This window comes from Aspergillus sclerotioniger (assembly GCF_003184525.1).
Source record: "Aspergillus sclerotioniger CBS 115572 chromosome Unknown BO94scaffold_11, whole genome shotgun sequence".
Classification (NCBI taxonomy): Eukaryota; Fungi; Ascomycota; class Eurotiomycetes; order Eurotiales; family Aspergillaceae; genus Aspergillus; species Aspergillus sclerotioniger.
In genome coordinates, this window is record NW_020291001.1 from 202,818 (window position 1) to 215,387 (window position 12,570).

General features: G+C 59.5%; 2 protein-coding genes across 2 annotated transcripts in view; both read right to left on the reverse strand.

Annotated features, from left to right (window-relative positions):
- The window catches only part of BO94DRAFT_623431 (uncharacterized protein), a gene marked incomplete at its 5' end in the record, with an annotated part of 28,920 nt that extends 19,832 nt beyond the window's left edge, over positions 1-9,088 (reverse strand). The window contains 2 exons of the mRNA XM_025617153.1: positions 10-8,538; positions 8,603-9,088. Of these exons, the coding sequence (XP_025468326.1) occupies positions 10-8,538; positions 8,603-9,088 (9,015 nt within the window). The remainder of the gene's footprint in view (positions 1-9; positions 8,539-8,602) is intronic.
- Positions 9,089-10,848: 1,760 nt separating this feature from the next.
- BO94DRAFT_584679 (uncharacterized protein) lies at positions 10,849-12,545 on the reverse strand (the record flags this gene model as incomplete). Its single annotated transcript, XM_025615642.1, has 6 exons — positions 10,849-10,899; positions 10,949-11,169; positions 11,236-11,440; positions 11,497-12,038; positions 12,110-12,223; positions 12,278-12,545. The coding sequence occupies 6 exons, from the start codon at positions 12,543-12,545 to the stop codon at positions 10,849-10,851; spliced, it is 1,401 nt and encodes a 466-aa protein (XP_025468327.1).
- Positions 12,546-12,570: the final 25 nt, after the last annotated feature.

Genomic DNA, 12,570 nt, shown 5'->3' on the forward strand with positions numbered 1-12,570 from the left:
GTGGCTCACCTCGAAGCGCACGAACACCTCGGCCGCATCGGTCGTGTAGAGGGTCACCCGGTGCGGAGGGTGCATTGGGGGGAATGCCTCCAGGGGCTGTGTGGCCAGGGCAGCCAGTACGGCGTCGCGTGGGCCTGCCAGGTGCCGGCGCGGGATGCGCACATCAGGTCTCTGCAGCACCAGCTGGGAAAATTGGCCACTACCGGTGAGGTCGTCACGGAAAACGGTGCGTAGCATGGGGTGGCGACGAACGACGGCGTGCCAGGCTTCCTCGAGGCGGTCCAGATCAGGGGGTGTCTGCTGGTCCTGGACCTGCCACACATATTGAACGTGGTAGTACCCTAGGTTCTTGGACTGGGCGAGCAGAATACCTTCCTGGACCGGTGCACACGGATACACGTCCTCAACAAGCCCGGTCTGCGGCCCATACGTCTCTGCCACGCACGATTCCAGATGGGCCAGCTCGGACTCGGACATGGGCAGCAAGGGAAAGTCACTGCGGGTGTACTGTGGAGTGCGCTGTGGCAGCCTCCAGGCCATGTCGGCCAACACCTGCTGGGTGTGGTTTGCCCACAACGAAACCTGGCTGGCCCGTGCCATTGACTGTGGATATGACCACAACAGGCGGAGGGTGCCGGCCTCTACCCACGCGGCGAGCTCGAATATAGCCGGCCGGGGCATTTCCGGCGCGATGTCAGTATTCTGGAGATTTCCCAGAGGCTCCAGCCGCAGCAGAGCATCGGCCTTCTCCAGCTGCTGGTAGCGACCCAAGTAGTTGAAGAGAATCTCGGGAGTGGTTTCAGCAGGACCCTGGCGGAGGTGCTTGGAGGCGAAATACGGCCAGCCATTCCCAGGAACACTGCGCAGGCTGTCCTTCACCTGGCGGATAGCCTCGTGCCAGGTGGTAGGCGGGGTGGCCAGCACAACGGGGAAGATGGTGGTGAACCAGCCCACGGTGCGCGTAAGGTCGAGCGCGGGGTCCCAGGGCTCGCGTCCATGGCCCTCGGTATGGATGGCCGGCATGTCCTCACGATCCACGAAGGTGGCCCGGAATCCGGCAACCAGGGCAGCCAAGAAGATCTCCGCAGGCTCGGTCCGATATGCCCCGTTGCAGTTGGGCCCTAGTAGCGCCTGGCTGGTGTTGGCATCGACCGTCACAGAAAAGCTGGCAGCATCCCCGTAAGCGTTCGGCCGGGAGGCCATGCCCCAATAATCCAGGTTGGCGGTCGGGATGTCAAAGGGCAGCGTGGCGGCCAGGCCTTGAGATAGGACGGCATCGCAGTGGTCGTTCTGCAGCTTGACCCACACAGGGAAGGACAAGGACGCTGGAGAGAGCACATGGTTGGGGGTAGATAGCAGGTCCTCAAGATCCTGCAAGATGATGCGCCACGATACCAGGTCGACTACCAGATGGTGGATGGCCAGGAAGATGCATTGTTCGCCACGCAGGTGTACTGTGTCGGCCACGAGCACCGGGCCCTTGCTGATATTGAGCGTCTGTTGGCTATGTAGGATCAGCGCAGCGAGATGATCGCGCTGAGCGAAGCGGGTTTCATGTGTAGTCAGGCGGTACGAGGACGACACGTCGCTGGTTATCTTCTGTGTCCAGACCCCACTGTCGCAGGTGAATCGCGCGCGCAGCATGGGGTGCTGGCCGACGATGGTGACCAATGCTGTGTCCACGGCCTGGGGACTTACCTGACGCCCTGTGGCGACGCGGAGCAGGAAGCTCTGGTTGTAGTGTGATTGCCCCTGGGGCGCCTGCCGGAAATGCCATTCCTGAATCGGGGACAAGGCGAAGGCTTCTTCCGAGGCGATAGTCGTAGACACAGCCTGCCCTACCGGCTGGCCCATGGGCTTCACGGCGTGGCACAGCGTAGCAATGGTCCGATGGCGTATCACGTCTGCCACGCTCAGCTTCCAGCGCAACTGCGAACGGCACCGCGTGACGACCTGTGTGGCCGAGATGGAGTCGCCGCCCAGGCTAAGGAATGGTGTGTGAAGGCCGATCTGCTCCGCAGGGAGGTTGAGCACCTGACTCCAGACGGAGCGCATCTGTCGCTGCATGTCACTGAGATCCTCCTTGTCATCTGTGCCTGTGGCGGACAGTGTCCGGGCGCGCTGATAAGTGTCCTGGTCCATGGATTGCAGCCAGTGGAGTACACCGGCGCGGTGGACCTTGCCGGACACCATCAGCGGGAACCGGCGCACGAAGATGAGAATTCCCGGTACCATGTATGTCGGGAGATGGAGTGTCAATGTCTCCCGGAGCTGAGTAGCCAGCGTCTGAGCCTCCGGGGTAAGGACCAGCTGCAAGCCGTCCGCATCCTCGTTTTCTCGCTCGGGCTCTGCGGCTAGTTCAAGAACTGCCAGGAGGGTGTTCTTCAGCGGGCCACTAGTTGGCAGAAAGGTTAGGGCATCCGTGACACGGGAATGACGACGCAGACAGTGCTCGATCTCGCCGGTCTCCACGCGCTGGCCGCGCACCTTCAGCTGGCCGTCCTTCCGATGGCCAAACAGAATGCGGCCACTGGGTTGGTAGCGCACGATATCTCCCGTGCGGTAAACCTTGGTACCGACGCCGCGGAGGCGCTGCACAAACTCGGGGGCATCTACAAAGGCAGCGTCGGTCTTGATGGAATCCCGGTGATAACCCGCCGCGAGAGTATGGCCCTCGATCAGCAGCTCTCCCAGGGCCCCTAGAGGGAGTATTTGGTGATGGTTGCGTGGGTTCACGACCCAGAGAGCGGCGCCAACACCGGCCCCGAGGATCTGGGCGCGCTGATGGACAGCCACTGGCGTGAGAGCAGCATAGATACTACATTCTGTCGGTCCGTAGCCATTCATCAAACGCAACCGGGGTGCCCAGCGTGTGATCTCAGACTGCGGCAGCGGCTCCCCGGCCAGGACCAGGACCTCGAGCCCGGGCACTTCCTCGGGTTGCAACAGGCGGGAAGCGCTGGGGGTGAGGATGGCCATGTCAACCTTCATATCGCCGATGAGATCTGCCAACCGGTCCAGTCGGTCCTCTTCGCGTGGCACACACACGCAGCCGCCCACGGTCAAGGTGGCAAAATTGTCCGACACGGACATGTCGAAGGCGTACGAGGCGAACTGCAGTACCCGGCGCGAGGGGGCAAAGCCGAGCGCTGGTCCATGATGCAGCACGCTGGTGCTGACGGCACGATGAGATATTGGCACGCCCTTTGGCTGGCCCGTGCTGCCGGACGTGTACAGGATGTATGCGAGGCGATCCCCATCGGCGTGGACGGGCTGCAGCTCATCCAGGGATTGCGTGACGATCGTTTCATCCACGACGACGGCCGGCAGTTCCGGATGCGCCCGCAGCAGCTCCTTCTCCAGTGACGCAGCACAGACAATACGCGCGGCCTGGCAGTCAGCGAAGATCACGGCCCGGCGGCTGGCGGGCGTCCTCGCGACATCGATGGGCACGTAGGCGGCCCCAGCTTTGAGGATACCAACCATGGCAACGATCGCCCAGCGCGACTTGTGGAAAAGAAAGGGAATCGTATCCCCCGGCTGAGTACCCCCCGCCTGGAGGCGGGCAGCTACGAGTGTGGCCAGGTCGTTCAACTCGCGGTACGTGAGGGTGCCGTCGTGCGCATCGACAGCAAGCCGGTCCGGGTCCTGGTGACTGAGGGCCTCGATTGGAGCCTGTAGCGGGCCCTCGCTGGCACACGGGAGACTCGCGTTCCATGAGGCGATCTGCTCACGATCTTGCTCGCCCAACAGGGCCAGATCGTCTGGGTGGCGAGACGGGTGGCGGACTATTCCTTCCAGGATTGCGTGAAACGATGCGGCCAGACTGTCAGCCTGCGCCGGAGAGAGCACATCGGACCAGTACTCTAACTCGATGTCGAGCTCGTGCTCCGCGGTGTAGACCGACACGGTGACCCCGTATTCGGTAGGATCGCGCGTGTCGACTATCTCGAGACTGAGGGCTTTCCCAGTGGTCGGCAAGGGCGTGCGCTGCACCGAAACGACGGTGTTGAAGGCAGGCCCCGAAAGAGCGAGGGCATGCTGCAGCTCTGCCAGGGAGGGAGAGTGATGGGCCATGCCGCTGAGCACGGCCTCCTGGGTCTGGGCCAGGCCCTCTAGTACGGTCTGACGCTGTGAGAAGTCAAAGGCAGCGATCTGGAGACGCAAGAAGGGGCCGATGGCCGTGTCGATTGCGTTGCCGGCGAGGAGATCGCGGTCTGAGGTCAAGTACCCAAAGCAGGGTGTTTCCGTGTTGGTGAAGAACATCAGCACCAGGGCCCAGGCGTACTGCGTCAAGGTGGCTGGTGTGAGGCCGTGTTGGCTTCCAAACGATAACAGCGCGGCAGTACTTTGTGCCGTCAGCGGCACCGCGACCCGGCCCAGCGTGGGGAAAGTTTCCGCGCCCTCTGGGAGCTCGTTGTCATCTGGGATACTCAGCAGGCAAGGCTGGAGATCCCCTAAGCGCTGCTTCCAGTGCGCAAGAGCCTCGGCCTGGTCCTCCGTCTGCAGGTGGCGGAGATACTGCGGGAATGAGGGCTCCTCGGTGGGCCTCAACCGCTCGCGGTTGCAAGCCTGGAGAAATTCCTGCTCGAGTAGGTACACGGACTGCCCGTCCACCAGAACGTGGTTAATTCCCAGGCGACAGTGCACAATGCCCGTGGTGGCGTCGGTCCAAATGGTCAGTCGATGCAACAGCCTCCCCACCGGGTAATCCTCATCGTCGTTGACCTTCGAAGAAGCGGGGACAATGTCCACGACTGCAGCTGCGGAGCGAAGAATGACCTGCACAGGGCCCGAGGTCTGTGGAAGGTCGTCAACAACAATGGCGCGCAGCATGGCGTGGCGGTCGACTACTTCCTGCCAGGCCCGCTGCAGTTGGGCCACAAGCTGCGGGACGGAGCTCTGGCCCTCAGGGACGATGACGCGCCACGTCCGCTGCACAGCGTAGTGGCGGCGGTTAACGCGATGGCTCAGCCAGATGCCCCGCTGTACATCGGACAGTGGCAGAACGTCCTCGATATCGCACGGCTCCAAGCCCAGGGCCGGGAGGCTGATGGCAGCCAGGTGGTCCAGGTCGGAATACGTGCTAGACCACGCAGGGAACTCACTCAATGTGAAGCCGCGTCGGTCATCGCCTAGTGTCTGCAGCATCTCCGCCACCGTCGCTGGGATGCCGTCAAACCAGGAAACGGCGCGATCATAGTCCGGCAAGGCAGCGGGAAACTGAAGGGTCATGACCACACAGTTGTCCTCGATCCAAGCGCTAATATCAAACAGTGACAGACGCGGTGCCAGGGGCTGCATATGATCCTCCCCAGCGGCAGCGTGTTGCACGCGGTGAAATACCGCGTCGGGCCGCTCCAGCTGCTGATAACGACCAAAGTAGTTGAATGTCACCTCCATAGGGCCGCCCACGCCCAAGACATCCGGACCGCGTGGATGCAGGAAGCGCGTGGCGAAGTACGGCCACCCGTTGCGTGGGATGCTACGCCGGGTGTCCTTGACGTAACGCACCAGGGAAGCGAGATCTGAGGGCGACGCGTCCAGACCGAGGACGATGGGAGCTATGGTGGTGAACCAACCCACGGTGCGCGTGAGATCGATGCTGCCATCCCAGGGCTCGCGGCCGTGTCCTTCCTGGAAGATCGTTGGCAGCCGCCGGCCAGGGAAGGCCTGGTGGAAGCCCGCCACGACCGCACTCAGCAAGAGATCTACGGGCTCGGTGGCGAAGGCAGCATTGCCGGTCCTCAGTAGTCGTTCGGTGCTGGCTGGATCCAGGACGATTTGCCGGCGAGCCTGGCTACCAAACTGGTTAGCCTCTGGTGCCAGGCCCCAGTCTGAGAGAGAGAACGAGGGCACGCGGCCAGGCTGGACGACCTCAGGCGTCAGCTCCTCGGCCACGTAGCGAGCCTGCACCTGGGCCCAGGTCCGGAAGGGCATGGATGGGGGACTGATGGGGCGGCCAAACAAGAGCTGCTCGAGGTCGTCAAGCAGGATACGCCATGAGACTAGGTCAATCACCAGATGGTCGACCACCCAGTACAGATGTGGCTCGCCGTCGATCGAGAAGTGGTCCACTATGACCAGAGGTCCATTTTCTGGATTGGTGGACTGGCGCGATGAGGCCATCACGGACTGCGCCGCAGCGTCGCTTATGGCACCGTGCACGGTGTATCGGTAGGAGCTCGCGCGATCGTCGGTGACCTGCTGCATCCAGGTGTCATCATACTGTTGAAACCGCACGCGCAGCATGTCATGCACGCCGACCAGGGTATCCAAGGCGTTCCCAATGGCCGCTGGGGTGACGGGCTGGGTCAACCGCACCAGAAAGTCCTGGACAAAATGACCCTGAAGCTGCGGGTCGAGCTCGAGATACAGGCGCTGGATGGGGGTCAGCGCAAAGGGCTGCAGCCGCGCCTGGGGATTCTCTGGCTCAACCAGACAGCTCGAAGTCTCGATGGGTTGACAAGAGGCCGCAGTCTGGCGGAGAGTTCCCGCGCGCAGCAGGTCCGCGACTGTCAAGCGGAGCTGCTGCTCGCGGCATCGACTGACCACCAGCATTGCAGAGATCGAGTCGCCTCCCAGTTCCAAGAAGGAGGTGCGATGGCCGATCCGCTCGGTCGGCTGGTTCAGGGCCCGGGCCCAGATCTGGCGCAGTTGGCTCTCAGCTGCTGTCCATGCTACGGACCCCTCGTCTGTCTCGTCGCGGCCAGAGTCTCGTGCTGCTCCCAGCGAGGCCACGTGCAGCTGGCTCCAGGGGGTGGCCGACAACCACTGCTGGACAGCCCGGCGGTCAAGTTTACCTGAAAGAGAGAGCGGGAGCCGGTTGACGACCAACCAGAGCGCAGGCACCATAAACGCGGGCAGACGACTGGCCAGGCTTTCGGGGAATTGTCGCGCGTGGTCAGGGACCTCATCCACCAGCGTCAGGTCGGGCGTCTCCAGCGACAGGCTTGTCATAGAGAGCACGGCCACCAGCTGCGGTCCCTTGCCGGCATCCGGGGGTGTATGTAGAAGCACGACAGCCTGTTCCACGTCTGACAGCTGGCGGATCTGGGCTTCGACTTCGCCAGGCTCCAGACGCTGGCCGCGGACTTTGACCTGAGTGTTGTTGCGGCCAACAAATGTCAGCGTGCCGGAGGAATTGTAGCGTACCAGATCTCCCGTCCGGTAGACACGCGATGAGCCCGCAGTCCCCAGCCATGACAGGCTGGATGGGAAGGCATCAGCTGTCTGCGATGGACGGTGCAAGTAGCCCTGGGCGAGGGTCGCCCCGGCCACCACGAGCTCACCCACAGCACCTAGGGGGGCGAGCCGGTGGGGGTCGGCTGCGGTGGTGATCCAGGTGGGTGGCAGAGGTGTCCCAATGTTGGATGGCTCAGTGTCACGGGTGACACGCTGTTGCACGGAGACACAGACACTGCACTCGGCGGGCCCGTATGCCTGGCGGAGGTGCACCCGGTCCGCCCATCGCTGTTGACACTCTGAGTCTAGGGCCTCCCCCGCGAGCAAAAGACCTGTCAGCCCCGGAACAGCGTCTGGGGATAGCAGCTTGGCCACTGATGGGGTCAGACATGCCCAGCTGGCATTGCGACGGTGCATGGCGCCTGCGAGGTCGTTTTGTCGTTCATCCTCGGATGGCACACACACCGTGCCACCCAGCGCCAGGGCGAAGAAGACCTCGACTATGAAGGCGTCAAACGCGTAGGATGAGAATTGAAAGGCGCGAACGTAGGGCCCCAGTCCCATCGGTGCTCCACTCAGCTGGATTGAGGCGCTGATGGCGCGGTGGGAGATTACGACGCCCTTGGGAGTGCCCGTGGACCCCGAGGTGAACATGACATAGGCCGGATCCGCCACATTGACAGGGCGGCGGGTTGCAATTCTGGGCAGCGCGGAGCTCAGATGGCGCAAAGCATGAATGATATCTTCATTCACCAGCTGAAAGGATTCATGGCGGTTTGGAAATCGAGAGGCGCCTTCTGAGGAACCCAGGATAAGGGGCGCATCCACTTCCGAGACAATTGCCTCCAATCGTTCCGGTGGGTGGGAGACATCGAGGGCTACGAAGGCTGCTCCTGCCCGGAGCACTGCCAACGCGGCTACTGTCATCCAGACGGACTTCTCAAAGCACAGGGGCACATAAGTCCCCAGACCAACCCCCCGGGAGACGAGCAGCCGGGCGAGGTTAGAGGCAGCGGAGTCGAGCTCCTGGTAGCTGAGGATCCCATCCCAGGCATCGAGAGCGCTTGCATGAGGGCGGGACTCAACTTGCTGCTGAATTAAAGTATGCAGCAAGGTCGGCGATGGGCTGGGAGAGCGCGTTTCGTTCCACTGCTGTATTTGCTTCCAGTCGTCCGAACTCAGGTTCCCCAGCTCTTGTAGAGGGCGCTGGGGATAGCGCACGCCCTCTCGGATTAGGCTTTCTAGTTGTGCCGCCATGCGGCTCACATACCAGTCATGCTCCTCGGAGTGGAAATACACGAAAACGATAGTGACGCTTTCTGGGGTGAGGGTGGCCCCCAGCACAATCGCAATCTGTTGCCAGTCAGTTCCAATGCTGGGGTGGGCCAGATCGGACTATCCAAGCTGCTGTACTCACCTCTGCTTCTCGCAGAGCCTCAGCCATTGCCGTCCACGAGGCATTCTTGGTATCCAAGCCCACAACCGTGTCGAATGGGAAAGGGCCGGTAATCGGTGTGCCAGCCGGGGTGCTGTCGTCCACGACTAACTGGGAGCTTATGCGATCCGCAACGCCAGTTAAACTGTCTTCGGGGAGTAGCTCGGCATAGCAAGCCTTGACGATGGAGAGGGGGGAGGCATTCCCCGTGGGATCTGATGTTAAGACTCCGAAACTTACGGCGTCACGTCCTGTGTATTGGTGGAGGGTGATAGCCCAAAGACTGGCGAGCAATGCTGCGCCAGTCGGGGCTCGAAATGCTGCCACAAGGTCAGAATTTACAATGGGAAAGGATGTCATACCGGGTCTGCCCGAGTGAAGGTCTCGTTTTACTCCGGGCAAGCTAGAAGCCGCTGCAGCCTTCATGTTCTCATGTACGAGGAATCGGGGTTCGGCAAAGGGACTCATGGTGGACAGAATACTGCGGTATCAAGAAGCTAAGAGAAAGATCCTAAAAGTCGCGTTGGACGACGTTATGGATCTCATCGCTCCGGGGCGAACATGATCCTTAAAAGACGAGCCGCGGTGCTGCGCATGCTTCTGGGCAAAGCACGCGGCCATCTGAATTCGCCATCACTCCCAGTACTCCTGTCACTGCATCCAAGTAAGTGCTTATGGGTATAGACAGTAAGCACTATGGTTGTCATCACGCAAGATCCCATTCAACCTTTACCACAATACTCGATGCAGCTCGATGCTTACCAGTCCTACAATCCATCCCATCCCATCATCGCACAATACCAGGAGCACATGGTGGTCTCCCATGAATGCAACATCCATCATCCAGTCCACCTCAGATATTGCATCCCAAGTATCCCATCCCCAGCATAATGGATAGCTGTTCACTACCTCCCCAGCTACAAGTATGAAACCCCGACGCTAATTGGCCCGACCGGATTAGCTAGTCATCACTACGGATCAATGAGGTTAGAGCTTACCAACAATCCCTCAGGATGGTTCCTGCATAATCACCAGTGGCTACCGTAATGGTTTAGCGATTCCTTCGGTACCGTCTAGAAGGCGGCAAGCAGGCCGACAATGGCCCATCTCCCACTCAAGCAGACAGGCTGACACATCACATCAAGAGGCTCATCGATCCCCAGCTATTTCACACGTGGTAGGGGTACAGTATCTAAGTAGATGGAGATTCATCGACTCCACCAAAACTGGTTTAGTTGAGGCCGACTTTCTTTCACCCAGGCTCAGGGGGTAAGTCATTATCCGTAGATAGGGAAGCAAAGCGACCGTCGCGTCGTCTTGTGTAATCAGCACGGTTCGCGAGTCCAGACACAAAATGGCGTAAGAGTAGACGCTAGTACTCCATGACATCGATGAAAAGGATGACTGATGTCTGAGGGGTAGCGTCCTCGTCGAAGGACACAGCAAGAACACAGCAAGAACACGGCGAGGCTCGATCCGGAAGGTACGCTTCCCGGGTGGTCACGTGATGGACTGTATGGACGGATATCATCTCCGGTTATTCCTCTCTTAAAGCATGGGGCCTAGCAGCTTTCAAGTTCAGGGATGGTATTCGAAATAGATTGGCAAAATCTACAGTATATATCTCTAAGTTAATCCACCAGGTGTTCTATGCAGAGGAGTGGGAACTCGGTGTTTGCCCATTATATATATCTCGATTGGTTAAGGAGTACTATGAGATTGGATGTTTACATAAATATTAAATAGAACCACAGACCATATACAGATATCCCGAAAATCAATCAAAAGGCAGCAAAGTGACAGAGAATAGATATTACTATGAGACGCAAATGGTCAGCGGGAGCGACCGTACCAGACCACCAGCGAATCAGAGAAGTCGAAATGTGCTAGAACTGAAGTGCAGCCAATCACAGAGCGGTCGGGTCAGTCCAGTGATTTCATTCATTGGTATAAGTAAGGTAGTACTACTACTACTAGTTACGCCGGATTATGGACAATTCATAAGTAGGGAGGTGGGCCAAGTAAATGACGGCTGCCTAAGGGGTGTTATTACAACCATTTACCATCTACCATCTACCTCCCACACAATCCCCCGTTCCGAAAAGTCCAGCCTGAGCTTGAATGCTTCTATCAGAAATAACCACACGGCTCCACTAAGAGAATAACCATGCTCACCAGCTTATGCGTGCTGGTAGAATCTTCCCACGGCTGGGAAAGAAGCTAGAGGGTTAACGTACTGACACGGTCCAGATCGCAATAGCAGCGGCAGAATAGGCCAGCTGAGAGACGGTTAGCATAAGCAAGAGACCTGGAAAGGGACAGACGTACCGATGAGAGGAGGAAAGGGGCCCCTTCGAAGGCGGGATTGTGGGCATGCAGACTCGCCGCATACACCCAGGACAATAAAGGACTGCCCAAAATCGCCCCCAAGGTCTCCACGGCGGCGAGTCCGGTATATAGACGAGCAACCTGGTCCTTGGGGAGACCAATAACGCTGGCAGACTTGAGAGACATGCTGATCCCCGTGCCACAGGAAAACAGGGCCAGACCTAGAGAAACATAGCCACAGATTAGGTCCGATCACCACAGAAGGGAGTAGGGAGGTGAGAGCATACCTGTAATGGCCCAGGTTGCAGTCTGAGCGACACCAATTAAGAAGGATCCTCCCAAAAGAAAGATAATGAGAGCTCGCGACATCCAGAGATCAGGCCACGGGCTGGAGAGACGCAGTCGGTGTGTCAGATATCGATGGATCCAAGGGAGTCCCACTGTAAACAGAAACAGGCTAATGCCCCCCTTGATACTATAGATGAGCGTTCCCTGTGTAGACGGTCAATTAGTGTTGACCCTTTTAAAATTGGGAGCAGCACTCTCACCTCTGCATGGCTCCAGCCAAATCGATTCGACATATGCTGGAGCAGGATGACCATAATGTTCGGGGCAAGCGTCGAGACCAGATCCGCAAATGCAGCAGACCGGATTATGCCCCCGTGAGAGAGAAGCCCGGAAATAAGACTTGTATTCTCCTTCCAGCCGGACCGGATCGATTGAAGGATGGACTTGGGGGGTTGTGCATGCTCGCCAGCAGCCACCCTCTCCACCTGCGTCGCTGCTGCGGTGGTGCCAGGAAGACAGAGAATGAGGGGAAACAAGAGCGAAAATATCGCGACTCCGACCCCGCACACCACCACTGCCGGCAAGGCGCTCATCATTGCCCCGGATGCAGGCGGCGCAATGAAGGTAGCCACCAGCCCGGCAGCCCCGGCGCGCCAGAAGAAGGCCGTTTGCTCGGTGTTGGGAACCACTTCAGCAAGAATCGTCAGAAGAAGGGCATTGAAGACCTGCGGCCCCCCGCCAATGAATAGAAATGCGAAGCCACCCAAGACAGCCGAAGGAGGGAAGATGGAAGGTTGAGCGCCTGAAGAAATATATCATGTCAGTCTTATAGCACCATTAGACACCGAGGCATACTGTCGAGGGGATACCTACAGACCAACACGAACCATGCGACTTCCAACGCCATGCCCAAGGTGGCCAGGAGTAGCACGGTCCGCTTACCCCAGTTGCGGGAGAGGGACCCATACACGTATCCCACCGTCAATCCTATAGGAGTCGGTCAGTGGTTTGTTCTGAGGCTCTCGACCGGGCGACACCCACCGGGCAGTGCGTCCAACATGCCCGCCATGCCCCGTAGACTGGCCACGACCGGTCCCACAGACGTCCCATCACACGGCGTTGTTGGGCTGGAGCGCTGGCACACAGCCAGTTCGAGTGCATCGAGCATGGGGGCTTTCAGCAGCTCATCGGCGAATTTGGCCAGGAAGATAACGGCACCCACCACGAGACTCAGCGTGCGGTAGTCCGTCCGCGGGGCGGGCGAGGAGCCCCTCTCATGTAGCAGGGGAGTAGTCTCGGAGGAGGACATGGTTGGGCATCGCAGGAACTTCCCA